The 15842-nt window shown below is 31.6% G+C and overlaps 2 protein-coding genes across 2 annotated transcripts; one reads left to right on the plus strand and one right to left on the minus strand.

Annotated features, from left to right (window-relative positions):
* Positions 1-10247: 10247 nt before the first annotated feature.
* Positions 10248-11090, minus strand: LOC113852864 (UPF0235 protein C15orf40 homolog). Its single transcript, XM_027483251.1, has 3 exons — positions 10868-11090; positions 10695-10783; positions 10248-10586 (listed from the first exon to the last, which is right to left on the minus strand). The coding sequence occupies exons 1-3, from the start codon at positions 11025-11027 to the stop codon at positions 10455-10457; spliced, it is 381 nt and encodes a 126-aa protein (XP_027339052.1). The 5' UTR covers positions 11028-11090; the 3' UTR covers positions 10248-10454.
* A 138-nt stretch (positions 11091-11228) lies between these two features.
* On the plus strand, positions 11229-15702 carry LOC113848033. The gene is made up of 7 exons (XM_027477393.1): positions 11229-11514; positions 11603-12205; positions 13495-13673; positions 13882-14120; positions 14225-14424; positions 14758-14883; positions 14988-15702. Exons 1-7 carry the CDS (start codon positions 11359-11361, stop codon positions 15084-15086), a joined length of 1602 nt encoding a protein of 533 aa, XP_027333194.1. The 5' UTR covers positions 11229-11358; the 3' UTR covers positions 15087-15702.
* The last annotated feature ends 140 nt before the right edge of the window (positions 15703-15842 follow it).

Consider the following 15842-nt stretch of genomic DNA (forward strand, 5'->3'; position numbering starts at 1 on the left):
AATACATAAAATGTGTGTATTTTTATGTTTTTATTACTTAACTGATTGGAAAAGAATATATCAAATAAAAATTTGGTGAGTAAAATCAGTTGTTTTTTATTATTATTATTATTTTGGATGATTAGGATCTGTTAGTTTGACACGAGAATGCTGTCTGAATATTGTTCTACTCGTTAAAATTCAATTGGGGAGAAAGGTTCAAATCAGGGAAAAAAACAGTGATTAGAAATTCACGACTAAGATTGGATTTTTGAGAAAGTGCAAACTATATGTCGTTTCGATTGTTTATTATTAACGTAGTTAATATTTCGACAGGAAAGGGATTTTTAACGTATATCAATGATCTTGAATGATAAATTGAATAAAATCAAGCAGGTAAAATCAAATCAATGTTTAGAGAGGCACAGTTAAGGGAATAAACTGAATTGTTGCTTTTTTCCTTCAAAGAATGTGTAGATTACGAAATTAAAATTCTTCCTCTGTTCAATTTATTTTTTTCCATTTTGTCAACAATTGCAAGATCTGAGAAAGGATTATTTATTGTGTTCACTGTTTATTCAACTCAAACCTACGCGTAAAGAAGCTAATTTTGAATGGTATTTGCTGTGGTGTCGAACGTTTTATACCTCCTTTAACTTGGATATATACGTAATGCATAGCGTAAGAGTGCATTATTTTCATGGAAAATGCTCCATGAAATCCCATTTACAATTTTCCGTCTGAGTCACGGGATTTTACCATTTGACCGTGTTAAAGTTGAAATCCACCATCGTAGGCTGTTTTATCGATCACATATAAAGCGAATAATTAATGAAATATGAATGAACACAAAAAGTAAGAAATGACAATAGCTCCATAACTATCTTACAATTCACCGTTGATGATATTGATATATACCACGAGTCTATCGTGTTTGATGGGTGTTGTCTTCCTTTACCAACTCGGTTATCCTATCAGAATCCGAATATATTAACAGGCAAAACAGTGAAATATCTGTGTAATCATGGATTAAAATTAGTTTGGTTTAAAACATCTAACCTTTTTTTAAAAAAAATTTTATTACTGAAAGTTCAGGAAAAAAATAAAATCAAGTTATCTATTAAATATTGCTAGCATTATATCTGCTATTTACGTATCATCTTAGGGTACAAGTTGCATGCTTCCACTTAATTTCATCCAACAAAACTACCCACGACTATGAGAACAAACTAGCATGCATGTCTTATATATGTTTTCTTCAAATATTCATCAAGTCATATTATATTTCGGTCCAACAAATCTTTTCTCCACAAAATATGATTAAAGATGGTTCTCACATAAACAATGTTTGATCATATATAGGATGGAAATTTGACCCTATAAAAGCTGCATGAGTACCACACAAATAAAAGCTAAGTTGATAATTAATATAGAAAAATATGGGAGAAAACTAAGACATCAGGCACCACAGATTTTTGTTGGTATGGTTATATTATCGCACTTTTTTGTATGATATTGACCCGTTGGCATAGTTCCTTTGTCAAGGGTAGATAAGGGTGCGAAACTTTTTCCCCAGAAAATGTACAATTTTCATGAATTATGAAAGCTAAAAGGGAAAGGAAAAACATGATGCAACAGGTTATAATTTTCTTAGGTAGCGTTGCAAGTTGCGATGCAGTTGGTGGGGCCTAATCTTGGAATGGCGTCAAATCAGTGGGACTATCTTAGTAGGACACTTTTTCGTTGATGTATCGCTAGTTAAATAAATCTTGGGACTGTGTCCGTGCATACTTCATCTCCATCGTCCTTGTTTAATTTTGAATGTTCTTTTCAACTTTCAAGTAGGACCCCCAAATTAACTTGTGTTTGTTATTTGGTACTATGATTGCTGGATTGGATCTAATAGTCAATTCTGTAACATCGAAAATCAATATTATATATAACCAATGTTATATGAACTTGTGGGATTTCATCTATGGCAATTCAATTTCAACTCCTTTGACGTCATGGAAAGAAAGATAGTGTGGTGGGAAAATAATAATATTGTCAAATATAGTTAGAGTGATGCATCTTTAACGGTGACTGCTCAGACAGTGACTACTCAAATGTAACTCCTTTGCTCTCTGAACTATATTTGAATAATGACACAAATTTTAAGTATGCCATAAACGTAATTAAACAGATTGAAAAATGCATTTGGAAATGCTTTGCAATTTGCATGTATTGCTGGGGACAGGCAGAGAATACTGAAGCAGTGAGCCCCAAGGCATGCCCACCACCGTAGAGTAAGTGAGGCATCAAGAAGCACTGGCACAGGAGTTGTTTAATGAAGCGCAAGCGCTGCTCTTGGATATGCAGAAATATGGGTCCACTTTAAAGCTCTGACACTGTATTTAATTATTATTTACTTGGGTTAGACAATATAATTTTCTTGTGCCTCTCATTTTTTGTTTAATACGATTTTTAATTAATTTTTGAATGGATTACGTTTATTTTAATATTAATCATTTATATAATTCTCAATTTATTTCTAAACATGCATTATTAATTAATTCACTGAAAACTCACGTTCAGAAAATGTATGCAAAGAACCTCTCCCTGATTTTACGAAGAGAAAATAATGTATTGCAGTTTGTCTTTTAGTTTGAGATGAGAATATTATATAACAATATATACTAAACTTTGGATATGTCATATTTGGACTGGTATAATTCCTAGCAGAGATGAAACACCATGACAAGGGAGTGTGGTTAATTAAAACAAAGTGAACTGGGAGACCCAAATGGAGAAATGGAGCTCTCCTTCAATCTCATGTTCTCTTTGTTAGAATCAAATAGTAACAGTAGCTATTGCTGAAACGCTGAGGTCAGAATAATGTAAGTAAGTTGGTAGTAGTTTACTTACTGTGGGTAGTCATTGACAAGGCAAGGCATAATAGGGGAATGGGTTGAGAATTGAGATGCAGAATGAGAGAGAGAGAGAGAGAGAGATAGCTTCAAAGTTGTAATCAGAGCCTACAAAAGGTACGGTGAGTGACATATGGACTAGTTTTCCTGTATTGAACGGTCTAAAACAACAGTTCATAGTTGCTGAGTCGGGGCATTAATACGGTGTGGGACCAAAACATTCACCTAACCACAAAAAATATGGCATAACACAACCCCCCATTGCTTCACCTCTTTCTTTCCTTCCTTTTATTGCTATTCGACCTGGAACAAAACCCAATTTTAATTTTTTTTTTCTTAATTCTTATTGTACTACATCTTTTCAATTTAAATATTCAATTTTCTACATATTTTTTTCATTATAATAATGACTCTACCCCATAAAGACCCGTTCCAAAAAGCTCCTCTCAGGCTTTTCGACTTTCTGCTTCCAACATTACTACTACTTGTAGAAGCATCCGATTTCTTTTGACTCAATCTCTTTATTCTTCCCTCTCTTTTCCTCTCTGCCAAATTACAACCCCACATGAACTCTCAAACGGAACCAACCGGCTCAACTCTGACAACCACAGTTTTGCATTTAATTGCCCATGTTTCATGCCACTTCCACCTCATTTTCCTCAAAACATAGTCATCCCAACTTCTTCTGTCCTTAGTTTTCACCACCTTGTACATTGACCCGTGAGTTTTACACAATGGTTCTACGTTGTACTAGGCATCAAGTTTTATCGCTCTGGCTGATCTTGTTCCTCTGCATATTGGGGCATAGTCATGGGTCAAGAACCACAAATTTCTTCAAAGTGAAGCCAAAATCTCAGTACACGGGTCACTTTTTTGGATTCTTGCCAAGAAGGGTGCCCATACCCTACTCCTCTCCTTCAAGGAAACACAACGACATTGGCTTACAAAGTTGGAGATCACCCTAATGACTCAGAATTAAAGCAGTTTCTGGCAAAGGTGACTTTTGGGTATTTGTTTCAGTTCTCCTTCAAGGAATCAAACAAGTTAGCCAATGTACATTTTGGGGTATGGGTTGGTTTTTGAAGGTTAATCCATTGTTTTTTAAGCTTTATGACATGCTATTTTGTTTATGGGATTGTAATGGATATGATCTACTAGGCTATATTATTTATTTTCACTTTTTTTTCTGGGGGTACTTTTGAAGTGTAAATCCCTTAATATAGACAATGATGAATGATCAACAGCTGCAGATTTTCCAGCAGTACTTATACCGTAGTATTTCTGCAGTCTACACATGCATGCATTTGGTGTTTTTCTTCTATATCTATTGCTCTCCCTATTATGCAAATTCCTCTTAAGCGAATTGGAGCTTATCAATTGTCATTATTGTTGCGAAGGATGATTAATTTTAAGCTTAATCAGATGATAAGTGATTAACCAACAACCATTACAGTAGTGGGTAGAACAAGTAGACTGACACTAAATACCTACTCCGTTGAATTTAGCTTTAAGTAAGCAAGAATCTGCTGCCACTGAATTTGGGGTAAGGTGATCTCAGTATCATGTGGTCCGGTCGCGGTTGCGTGTATTACATTCTTTTAGATTGTTCTTTTGGGTACATATTCTTTTATATATATATTGCTTGTGTTTTTGTATTTCAGTTCAATAATTGGTCTAAGTCTTTCAACCAGTATTAATTGCTTTGTAATCTCCCTTACCCAGTGTTTTACTATACAGTCTATACCCCCTACTGTGCTGTATATCCACACTACTAGAGACTGTTTTTTCATTGCAAAAAGTATAGTGGGGCTTTTATATATATATATATATATAAGAAATTTTTTATATTAGTCTAAGTTTTATACTCTGTTTAAGTATTTTATTTAATTTAAATTTAATAAGTTATAATTTATTATTTATTAACAGTTAAATTTAAGTTAAATAAAAAATTTAAATTGAGCATGAATTTTTATTTACGATAACAAATTTTTTTTCTTAAAGAATATCTTTGTTATATTGTAAAATAATAATAATAATAAATAAGCATAAATTTAATTGAGATTCTTAAAACTGAACAAATAGTTATTTGTGAAATAATTAAAAAAGGAAAAAATAATTAAATATTATATTTTTAAAATAATCAATCATGAATGACTAAATTAAAATAGACTTAAACAAGTATTTAATTCTTAAAAAAATTCTCATTTTTTTATTTAGTCTTTTATTTGTATTTTTCTAACAAGTTCTTCAAAAAATTTATTTTATTTTTCCATGGTTACTTTTTTGTTTTTATATTAAATGGGATAGAAAATCCAATAAAACAATACTAGACTATGAATTTAGGCCACAGAAGATCTTAAAGAGTCAGTATGAGAAAAGGCTCGAATGAAGAGTGAGTTTCACTAAAAATAGCAGAAGGCAAACTAAGCTCGGAACCTAATTTAGCTAAACAATCATGATTTTGTTAATTAATATAGATGACTAGCGGATATCTATAGTTTTATGATTACTTTGACATTGATTTACTAATTAACATAGATGACTAGGGGATATCTATAGTTTTATTCCTTTGTATTTTTAAATTTTAATTTGAAAATCTTAAATCTTATAATTTTAAACTTCATTCGAAATATAAAATTATGATTATGTTATTATATATAAGTTAACTTATCATTAATATAAAATATGAGAGATTGAATTAGAGAAAAGTAAAAGAAAAAATGAATCAAATAAAAAATTAGAGTTTTTTAAAAGACCAATTTTCATTTAACCCATTAAAATATAATTAAAAGTCTTAAAAAATGTTATATAAAATAAAAAGTTTATTCATACACAAAGATAGTAAAATCATATAACTTTTATTCTTTTGAAGGTTAAATAAAATGACATAGTTATCCAAATAAACTATAGTTTATTTAGTGTGTATATATATAATGTATTAAATGCTAATCTGCTATTTTACAGCATGATGTAAATTATATTAGACCAATTATTGATTTACAAAAGGTTAATCTTATTGGAAATAATAAAGCAAGTATTACATAAAATTAATATTGTGCAAGTGATTAGTCCTACTTTTAAGTATCTGATTATTTGATTATGCTAAATAAAATAAAAATTATATAAATTCATTGGTTGATAATTTGGTTGTCCTATTCAAATTTATCCAAAAATAAATAAATAAATGAAAATTCAATTAGCAAGTGGGACAGTTTATATGAAATAAATTACATTGAAGGTGATAATTAATTGATTTATAAAAATATTTGTGTATACATGGTATTGTATTAAAATCATATTCTTTTAAGAAAATGATTGTCCTTTTGAAGATTTTCTCTTGCAACTATAACTGTTAACTAACGTTAATTGAAGAGTTTGGTAAAAAAATAAAAATAAAATATCATTTTACATTTAAAAGTAGTTTCTATTATAATTAATAAGGGAAAATTTAGATAGCTATACGAGTGACATTAAACAGTTATTTTGATTCAATTATCAAATGAATGTTCTTTTCAAACAATATAAAATTAGTTAAATAAAAATAATAACCAAATGAGATTGGTAATAAATTATCCCCATAATAACTTACAATTTTGGAAGAAAGAACATAAAATTTCAATCTCAAGCCATTATATTAATGTTTACAAATAACAGTTATAAGGATCATTTTATTTAATTTCTTTACTTATAAGGTTTAACCTTCCAAATGAGGTCACATATGAATTTATTGACTTAAAATTTGTTGTATAAATTAACAAATGCAATTTTTTCTCCATTTATAGATCAAATAAAACTTTACATTCCAAAAGTTATAATAGTATTTCAGTCATCAATCATATACAATTTTTTTTTTTCATTTTTGGAGTATCTTTATCCTTCTTTGGTGGAAGACATTAGGGAAATTGTTTTGTCAACGTTAGAAATACCATGCTGAGATAATGACTAGTGATTGGGGTTTCATTGGATTCCACCAGAAAAAGACATTATGAGGACTTCAAATGTACAGTGTAGTAATTTTTTCTTCGCCCCTTTTATATTGCAATATTTCATCGTTAGGCTTCTCATTTTAATTTGTTTGGTTTTCTCTAAGAATTTTCTTTTTCCAATTACAAACAACTCCACTGTAAAGCGGCAGGACTCATTGGTTGAAATCGAATAATTATAAGAAAATATTATCTTAATCATTAAAATTGAGTTTGAGTATTTAATAATAGTATATTTTATTAAAAAATACTTATTATATATGTTTCTATTTTTAATATAATAAAAATTTACCATATATATATATATTTAAACATAATTCTTAATTATAAGTAATTCCTATGATAAAATCTATTTAATTCTTTGTAATTAAAAGAGTTTGATATTTTCTCTTACACGTGGAGTTACCGTTAATTTTATACAAATAGATATTAAAGTTAAAAATATAGTTAAAAAAAGTTAATATCTTTTAATTTTTAAAATATTAAATAAATCACACCTATTGATCTAGTAAGGATATTCTATACCCTTTTAAGTTTATGGTACCATCACAAACACTTCTTCCTATTTCTTTGTAAGAGAAATTAAATTAATATATTAATGTATATTTATATATATATATATATATAATAAAATTATTTTTATTAAAAATTATAATATTTAATATTGTAAATATATTAGATGCTATAATAATCTACAAGTTTTATTTATATATGAAATTTTATAATATATCATTAAACATACATTTAAAAAAAGTTGTTTTGAAACAATGAAGAGTGTGAATCCTAAATATACATGTAATTGAATCCTTCAAGGTTATCTTGATAAATTTGTTTGTACAACTAGAAAACAGGGCCCATGGATTATTCCATACCCATTCCATACCTTTGGCTAATATAGCTATGACGCAATTTCCTTCAATTTGAAATACCTTTCTACTTGAAAAGTAGAAATCTTTTCTCATTTGGATGAAGGCCTTTGCTAGGTTGTATTCACAATTTAATTTCCATTTCCAAAAACGGTGTCCCTTTGTCCATCACATTTTAATGGTTTGCTTACGCATAAAATGGTTCAAGTGCCACAAGAAGAAGAAAAACAAAAGATATTGTTGTAGACACTTTTCTTAATTAGGGGTCAATTATGTGGATTAAGAGAGTTTTCAGTTAATGAAGGGTTCAACAATATATGTGGAATCTAAAAAAGAATTGTATCTTTCTCTCTTCTATTACATCATTCAATAATTGAAAATGGGTTTTTTTTTTTTTTGGATTATCTGTACCCCAAGTAAAAAGTGGTAATCGAAGAATAATATCTGCAATGGAGCTGAGGTTTGCTTCCAATAATGTCTATGTAACTCTTTATTCTCTGCGTGTTTCAAAAAAAAAAAAGAGAGAGAGAAGAGGGATAATTTTAAAATTTTAATAAAAAATTAGTTATTATATTTTTAATGTACTAATTTTTTCAACAAATTAAAACTTATGATTCTCATTCATATGCTTAAAATACTTTTTTTTTATTATAAATAAACAATGTTAATACTATTTTTTATATTTGAATGCTTCTTGGTATTTAAAAAAGCATATTAGTCAAATTAATAAAGAATTGACATTTTTTTAAGATTTACATGAATTTTACCATATAATAACAAAAAAATAACAATGTTAAAAGGGAATGTTATGTTTTTTACACTAAATAAAAAATTAAATTTCTCTCATACATTTTACTATTAGGGAATTATACACGTCAATAAATAGGTATGATATTTGGATTAGAGGAGCGACCACTGGAACTGTACTCTCAAGAGTGATGCCAATTAGTCATCATTTTGTTTAAAACGAATGACGCATGCTCTTTCCAAGTTTGTCGTTTAAAGGAAAAGAATAATGAGCATTCAACTGCTAATATAATATATTTAAAATGAGTATTATCTTTAATAATAATAATAATAATAATAATAATAATAACAGAAGAGAATATGGGATAGAATATAATAAAATGGGTATAAGACATTGAGGAAAAACATAACCCGTGAGGAGGGATGATTATTATATTTTTATTTTTTGCGTATTAGCTATTGTATTTTTTTCTTTTTCTTTTTTTTTTTTCTCTTTTCTTTCACCTCTTCAACACCTAAAAATTGAATGTCTAGATATCATTTTTGGATTATTAATTAGGTTTCACAAAAAATCATTTAAATTAATTAAATATAATCAGAATTTAGTTGATCGAAATTATTAAGATTTTTTAAAATTAACTTGACTCGAACTAATCAAATCAAACTTGAGTTAGGTGTATATTTTTTTCAAAAATATAAAATAGAAATAATAGAAAAAAAAAAAGTAAGCTAGTTTAGGTTGGATTGAGATCCTCTAACCTAAAAATATGTGGCTCAATAATATTATCCACGGTTAAGTTCACTACTGGAGTTTGTTTATTTTTTAACGCATGATTATTTTTGCGTTAAAATATACACAAATCCATATTTACTTTAAATCTATTGATTATAATTTCTGCAATAAATCTACATCTAATTTTTTAACACACTTGATGCATGATAGATCCTCGAAAATCCAAACACACATTTAGTCACGCGTCTAAATAGACGTCGAAACAGACGTTCGTTTTTCAGCGCTTCCAAGTGTAGTTTCTGGGGGATACAGAGGTGAGTTCACAGGTTTTAAAAGCCTATTTATTTATTTATTTTCCACTTATTCATCTGAGTGATAATATGGCTGGCTCATTCCAAGTAAGATCCACGAGAATGAGCTAATTCAAATTCACCATTTGATTTATGGGTTTATAACAAAATTTAGGTGAAACTCGTCTCTATTTCAAGTTTCAGATCCAAGCAGCTAAAGAAAGAGGCACAGGTCATGTTGAAGAGAAGAATGTGAGAGGCAAAAACAACTTAGATTCTAATCACTAATGGTATGTTTGATTCCGCGTCTATATGCTGTGGATGTCCGGTGTTATTAAGCTTATGGATCCAAAATGTAACTATATGCAATAACTTATATACCATATGGCTAATGCCATTGATGCATTTTGTTTTTTACAAACAGTGCACAAATTACTGATATATTAATTGACTACACAGTAAAACTGGGTACTACATGGCGCAATTTGAGAATATACTGTGAAAATGATACGCAAAGTGGGTGACTCTCCTCACTGTCACTGACACAGGCGAGAGTGGGTTACTTACAAAAAGGCAGTGCTTTGCTTTGCAGCAGATAGTTGTAGAGTAGCTAAATCAATCAAGAAATGAACATCAAATAATTCTTATATTCTACAGTACACAATTAAAACTAACATAATTAAGAGATATTATAAGTCATGACTCATGTATGATATATATACTCAACAAACAGAAGGCTAACATTCATCAAATGTGGCCAGCATAAATCTACATGAAACTGTCAAAGTCTACAATGCAATACTACCAGAGCATTTGTAGTGCACTAACAGGAAAACAGATAATTACATATTCTGGTTTCACTTATTGTGATATTAAATGGTAGCACTATACGCAAAAAGCTGGAGGAAGATGCCTCCTCATCAAAGAAAAACTAGCTTCCATTTTTCTCATCACTGCTGCTTTGAGACTCTATCCAAAGCGTCAAAAACATATTGCTGAGTTACATCTTCCACAATCACCGTCTTATCTCTCGACTTAGAACCAGTACCTATAGACACTTGTCTTCGTTTCACACCTAAAACCTAACATCACCAGAAGAATAATCTCATCAAACAAATTTTTTGCAACAACACCATTTTCAACATAACAAAAATTTGAAAAATGGTTACTAATAGAAAACCAGAGCTTACAGAACAAATGTAATCAAGAAGAGCGGCGTTTGCTTCGCCATCCCTGGCCGGCGCATCAATTTGCACTCCAACCGCTTCATCGCTGATATCTACTTATTAAATAATAATGATAATTGCGTTTATCACCTAAAATCGAAGAAACGCGAAATATAGAGATAGCGAAAGATAAAGACCTGTAACGGATGCGGATTTGGAACCAGGCTTAGCGTGGATGGTTATAGCGACGCAAGATGGAGGCACGCACCGAATACACGACGGAAAGTCATTAGGTTTTTCCGATGGGGTTGTTGCCCTAGGCTCCGCCTTCGCTTTCCCCCTCTTCGCCGGCGGCATAACCCTTGCCTCTTTGCGTACTCCAAACGCCGTCGTTCTTTTGTTATTAAGTTCAGTGGCATTCACGATCCGGGACTTGCGGTCGAAATTCTGAAATTAAAAATTATCAACATCAATCGTGGCCGTTAGTTTGATCCAACGGTTCGAAACTGGCCATTTAGAACATATTTGAAAACGATTAATTGTTTAAATTATTCCTCTAAAACAAGTTAAAGTTAAACCATAAAAGTAGTTAAATGCGAGCTTTAGATTTCAGATTATTTTAACAAAGAAACTACCAGAAGATTAGAGAAACTATATGTGATTTTTGCGACGGGACGCAACACCGGCGATGGGAGCGTCCACTTCGGCGGAGCCGAGGGTTTCGGCGGAACAGAAAGAGGCGGAAGCCGTCGCAGCCTCAACCGGAGCTCTTCCAATACTTCAGAAAGCATTCTCCAAGTTTGCCAATCCCGAAACTAACGCCGTTACCTTAGAAAATCTGGAGGTACTACTCAGAATCCTAAACAGCTTTTCATTCTCGATTATCTTTTTTTATGATTGATCTTTACAATGTATAAACTCCTTGTTTTCAGCGATGCTTTGGTTTCGTTCGCGAAGGTCGAAGTTATTCCGGAGGCAACGTGTCGGATTTGTTGCCGGTGTTATTAAATCACTTAGGTTCGTCGTTAGTAGATCAATTTTTCGTGACTGATAGAGGGGGAATAAATTGGGTTGAATTTGTGAGAGGTTATAACAAGTGCTGTGGTAGGGTGTCTGCGTCGATTTCGCTGAACATGCTCCTTAGAGTGTTCGTTGATATATCAGGAAGAGCGAGTGTGCCTCTGCATTTGGAGTTTGAATCAGGGGATGCTGATTGTAAGATTAATGGGTTTCTTCTTCCCAGTCACGTGTTGTTACTTCTTTCGGTGTGTTGGGTTATGTCATGGGGTTCTAGGATTTTGAAAGGGGAAGGGAGTACGAGTTTGCCAGATTTGACTCATTTGGTATTGTCAGCTAGTACATCGTGTGCCAAAGTTGAGGGTGGTTTTAATGTGTGGGATTGTGACATCTCGAGCTTGGAGGTTCAACTTCCCGCAGGGAAGTTTGTTACGTGGGTTATGAGTACTGTGCCTTGTCTTCCGGATTGCTTAAGACAGTATTTTCATGCAAGACTGCAAATGGCAGTAACTGCAGGGGTAATTGTGTATATATATTCAATAGCTTCAGTGATCATCGTGATTTATTTATTTTTTTGTTCATTTCTTTACTCTACTTGTTAAGTGATTAGTTGATTGCAGTCTTAGTAGAAATGTAATTTATAACAATGCTCTGTTGCACACGATTTAATTTTGCCAGTTTTATTGTTTGTTTCATTTCCCTTGCCGTCCATGCTGAAATTAATGTGATCTGAAACTACTTTCAAAGATACGTGTATTTACACTGCAATCTATGGTTGGATCTTTTTACCCTTTTGATTGAAATATGAAGACTGCATCATTTGATGAAAAAACAGATCCCAAGAAGTTGCCTGCTTTCTTTTATAGTCAATCTGCTTGGAATACTAGAATTGAGCAATGATCTTTGCTTTAACATTCCTTTGGATGTTGGTGACCTTGTTCAAGTCTCTTCTAGATTTCCTTATTGATTGTTGCTAGTGGGAAATGATAATTGTTTTAAAGTTCTTTCAACCTTAAACCTTATGCATTCTTAGTTATGCTTACCATTATCCAAAATCATTTTTCAAATTTGGCCTTTTGGTGTTGTTCATGTTTGGATTTTCTAAAATCCCAAATGTTTTGCTTTACTATAATTGAAAACTGATGAGAAAATCGTCATTTCTTAACAATCAGTATGGCTAATTTCTTATAGTCCCTAATTTAAGGAAATTTTCAATTTTTTTACATGTATTGGGTTTTTAAGTTTTTCTTCATTCATTTTGTTTAAAATAAGACGTACTACTGTTATACCATATTGCCATTGAACAGTTTAACAAAATTAAGCATTTTTCCTTATAACTGCATTGGTGGTATCGCTTATAGTATGGCAAAAAATCCACTTACCGCTTGAAGTAATTATGTTTATTTCTAATTGATTTGTGATTTGTATTTGGTAACTTCAGTTATTAGTTGATTAATTATTAATGCATTGGCATGAAGAATTATCATAACATTGTGTTAGTGTCCTATGGCTGATTCTTAGGTTATATTATCGATTTCTCTTATTATTATTCATTTATCATTTGCAGGGATAAACAATGTACTTCTCAAGTTATTGTTCATATTTTTATAGTTATTATTACATATATTTTTGCTTCATAGCCATTCTGTTTTTATTCAATATTATGCTGTATTTCTTTATATTATCAACTAAAACCTTGTGGCAGTATAGAACTATCTCTTTTTATGTTAGTTATTGTGGAAGAAAATTATGTTGCATATGGATCTTTGGTGTTGTAAGATCAAATAATTTCTTGACTGAATGGCAGGATGAAGTGGCATCTTCCTCCTCTGTTGGAGATATTTCATCAACAGATGCATCTAATTATATTTTGACCCAAGGAAGGGCGTGGGCAATTTCCATCACGCAGAAAAGTACAGTGAATGATGAGATTTCTCGAGCATTTATTAGCAATGGAAGTCGATTGGATGATAACCTTATTTATCGGTTTGCGTCTCACCCTCAATCATAGCTTCATCATACTATTGTGCTATAATAGGCTTGCACACTTGTCTTATTTTCTTTTTTATGATAGAAAATGTTTTCCAAATTTTTTGTAGGTATGCTGCTTGCACTGCAACACTTGTAATTTTTTCTGAGACTTACCAGCTAGAAAAGTAATGCCTATTGACATCAAATGTCTACTGTGTTATAGGTCATCCACTCATGGAAGAGGGCTCAACAGATTTTGGTCTCGTGTTGATGGGTACAAGGGTCCTTTGCTAATTTTGGTTACTGCATGTTCAGGAGATGCTCATGAGCGAAATTCCATCAATAGGAAATGGGTTGTGGGTGCCTTAACAGATCAAGGTTTTGAAAACAAAGATATCTTCTATGGAAACTCTGGATGTTTATATTCTATTAGCCCAGTGTTTCATGTATTCCCCCCTACTGGTAGGTGGTATAGGTGACAGTATTTGCTTTGTTCCTGTTTTGCTCTTTTATTTGGGGTCAGTTTTTGCAAACCCTTCACCAATTATGTATACTACTATTGACAGGTAAAGAAAAGAATTTTGTCTATAGCCACTTGCATCCTACTGGTAAAGTATACCAATCACATCCAAAGCCAGTTGGAGTTGCATTTGGAGGAACTCCAGGGAATGAGAGAATATTTATAGATGAAGATTTTGCAAAAGTAACAGTTCGCCATCATGCAATTGACAAAACATACCAGAGTGGTTCCCTCCTTCCAGATCAGGTATAATTCTATTGCTGAAAGTACTGGCCGTGTGAATGAAGAACTTGTGCCCTATATTGATTACATGCATCAAAAGTTGCTGATTCATTATATTCTCTGATGGAAACTTTTTTTTTTCTTTATTATTAGAAAAAAGACTAATTATGCCCCATGCTGTGAAATTTCCCATCATTATATCATGATAATGTGTTCAGTATTTGGCTGATATTAAAAACTTTAGAAACATTGAGAGTTTTGATTACAAGTATCATGGCATACGTTGTTCAATAACGAACTGCACTTGTCTCAGTGACTGCAAATTTCTAAGCTGTGGTTTGTTGGCTTATGTATCAGGGTTTCCTACCTATTGAAGGACTGATTTCAGAAGTTGAAGTTTGGGGACTTGGTGGGGAAGTGGCAAAGGAAGTGCAGGACTCATATAAGAAGAGAGAAGAACTTTTCACTGAACAAAGAAGAAAAGTATCCTACCTTATCCTGATATCCAATTAGTTGTTACTGATATTAATTTAACTTTGATAAACCAAAGAACAGCAATAACGTTTTGTTATCATTCTATTTTGTAGGTTGACTTGAAGACATTTGCAAGTTGGGATGATTCACCTGAGAAAATGATGATGGATATGATGTCTGATCCAAATACTGTTCGAAGGGAAGACCGCTGAGGTGGATCATCTTTATTTCATCTTTATCCTGTGATCCTCATGTCTGTACAGATACAGAAAGTTTGGATGTTAGCCAAAATAATGTGCAGTGCACAATGGGCTTGTATATGTTTACAGTATTGCCGTCAAATGTATGATAATATGGGCATGAGACATGGCATTCGGAGAGAGTACGCCCTTCTCTCTCGTCGTTTCATCCCATAATGTGCATTACAAGGCTAATGAGAAACATGGACTCAAAAAGTGTGTCAACAAGAAATCGCCGAGCGAGATAGCAGCCTTGTCGTGTCCAGTGTACATTAACAAGTGGAAAGCTTAGTTATACTGTTTTTCTATATTGCAACCGTCATTGGTATTCACCGATTGTGCGGTTGTATCTAAAAGTTTCTAGCATATCACTTCAAACAACGAATTCGTCTACACGTTGTGGTTGGCATTTTTATATCTTTGCATGTAACAGTTTTCTATTTCACTCCGTCTTAATTCTATATTACTCTGAAGTAGCAGACAGGGATGACACTACTTTTTTTTTGGTTTTTTCGTCAATAGATGATTGCGTTTAACCGTGTTGTTAAGTTTATTTAATTTGAAGTTGAATTGAAAGTTTTCATTGTACACAAAATAAAGTTGGTAATTTATATTGCGCTTTTAAGAATAAGAGGATATTTTATGTATTTATTTTAAGTGAAATGATTATAACAGTGAAGATTAGTTATTTATCTTGAAAAGATATAAATATCTTTTAATTTATAAGAT

Source organism: Abrus precatorius, unplaced genomic scaffold (assembly GCF_003935025.1).
Source record: "Abrus precatorius isolate BTA unplaced genomic scaffold, Abrus_2018 Scaffold10, whole genome shotgun sequence".
Taxonomy (NCBI): Eukaryota; Viridiplantae; Streptophyta; class Magnoliopsida; order Fabales; family Fabaceae; genus Abrus; species Abrus precatorius.

What these genes read in the sequence shown, in the direction of transcription:
- LOC113848033 (XM_027477393.1), top strand. Translation starts at nt 11,359, where the DNA reads ATGGGAGCGTCCACTTCGGCGGAGCCGAGGGTTTCGGCGGAACAGAAA. An exon ending in TTACCTTAGAAAATCTGGAG is followed by an intron (nt 11,515 to 11,602) that starts GTACTACTCAGA and finishes CCTTGTTTTCAG; the next exon opens with CGATGCTTTGGTTTCGTTCG. An exon ending in GATGATAACCTTATTTATCG is followed by an intron (nt 13,674 to 13,881) that starts GTTTGCGTCTCA and finishes ACTGTGTTATAG; the next exon opens with GTCATCCACTCATGGAAGAG.
- LOC113852864 (XM_027483251.1), bottom strand. Translation starts at nt 11,027, where the DNA reads ATGCCGCCGGCGAAGAGGGGGAAAGCGAAGGCGGAGCCTAGGGCAACA. An exon ending in CAAATCCGCATCCGTTACAG is followed by an intron (nt 10,784 to 10,867) that starts GTCTTTATCTTT and finishes TTTAATAAGTAG; the next exon opens with ATATCAGCGATGAAGCGGTT. An exon ending in TTCTTGATTACATTTGTTCT is followed by an intron (nt 10,587 to 10,694) that starts GTAAGCTCTGGT and finishes TGGTGATGTTAG; the next exon opens with GTTTTAGGTGTGAAACGAAG.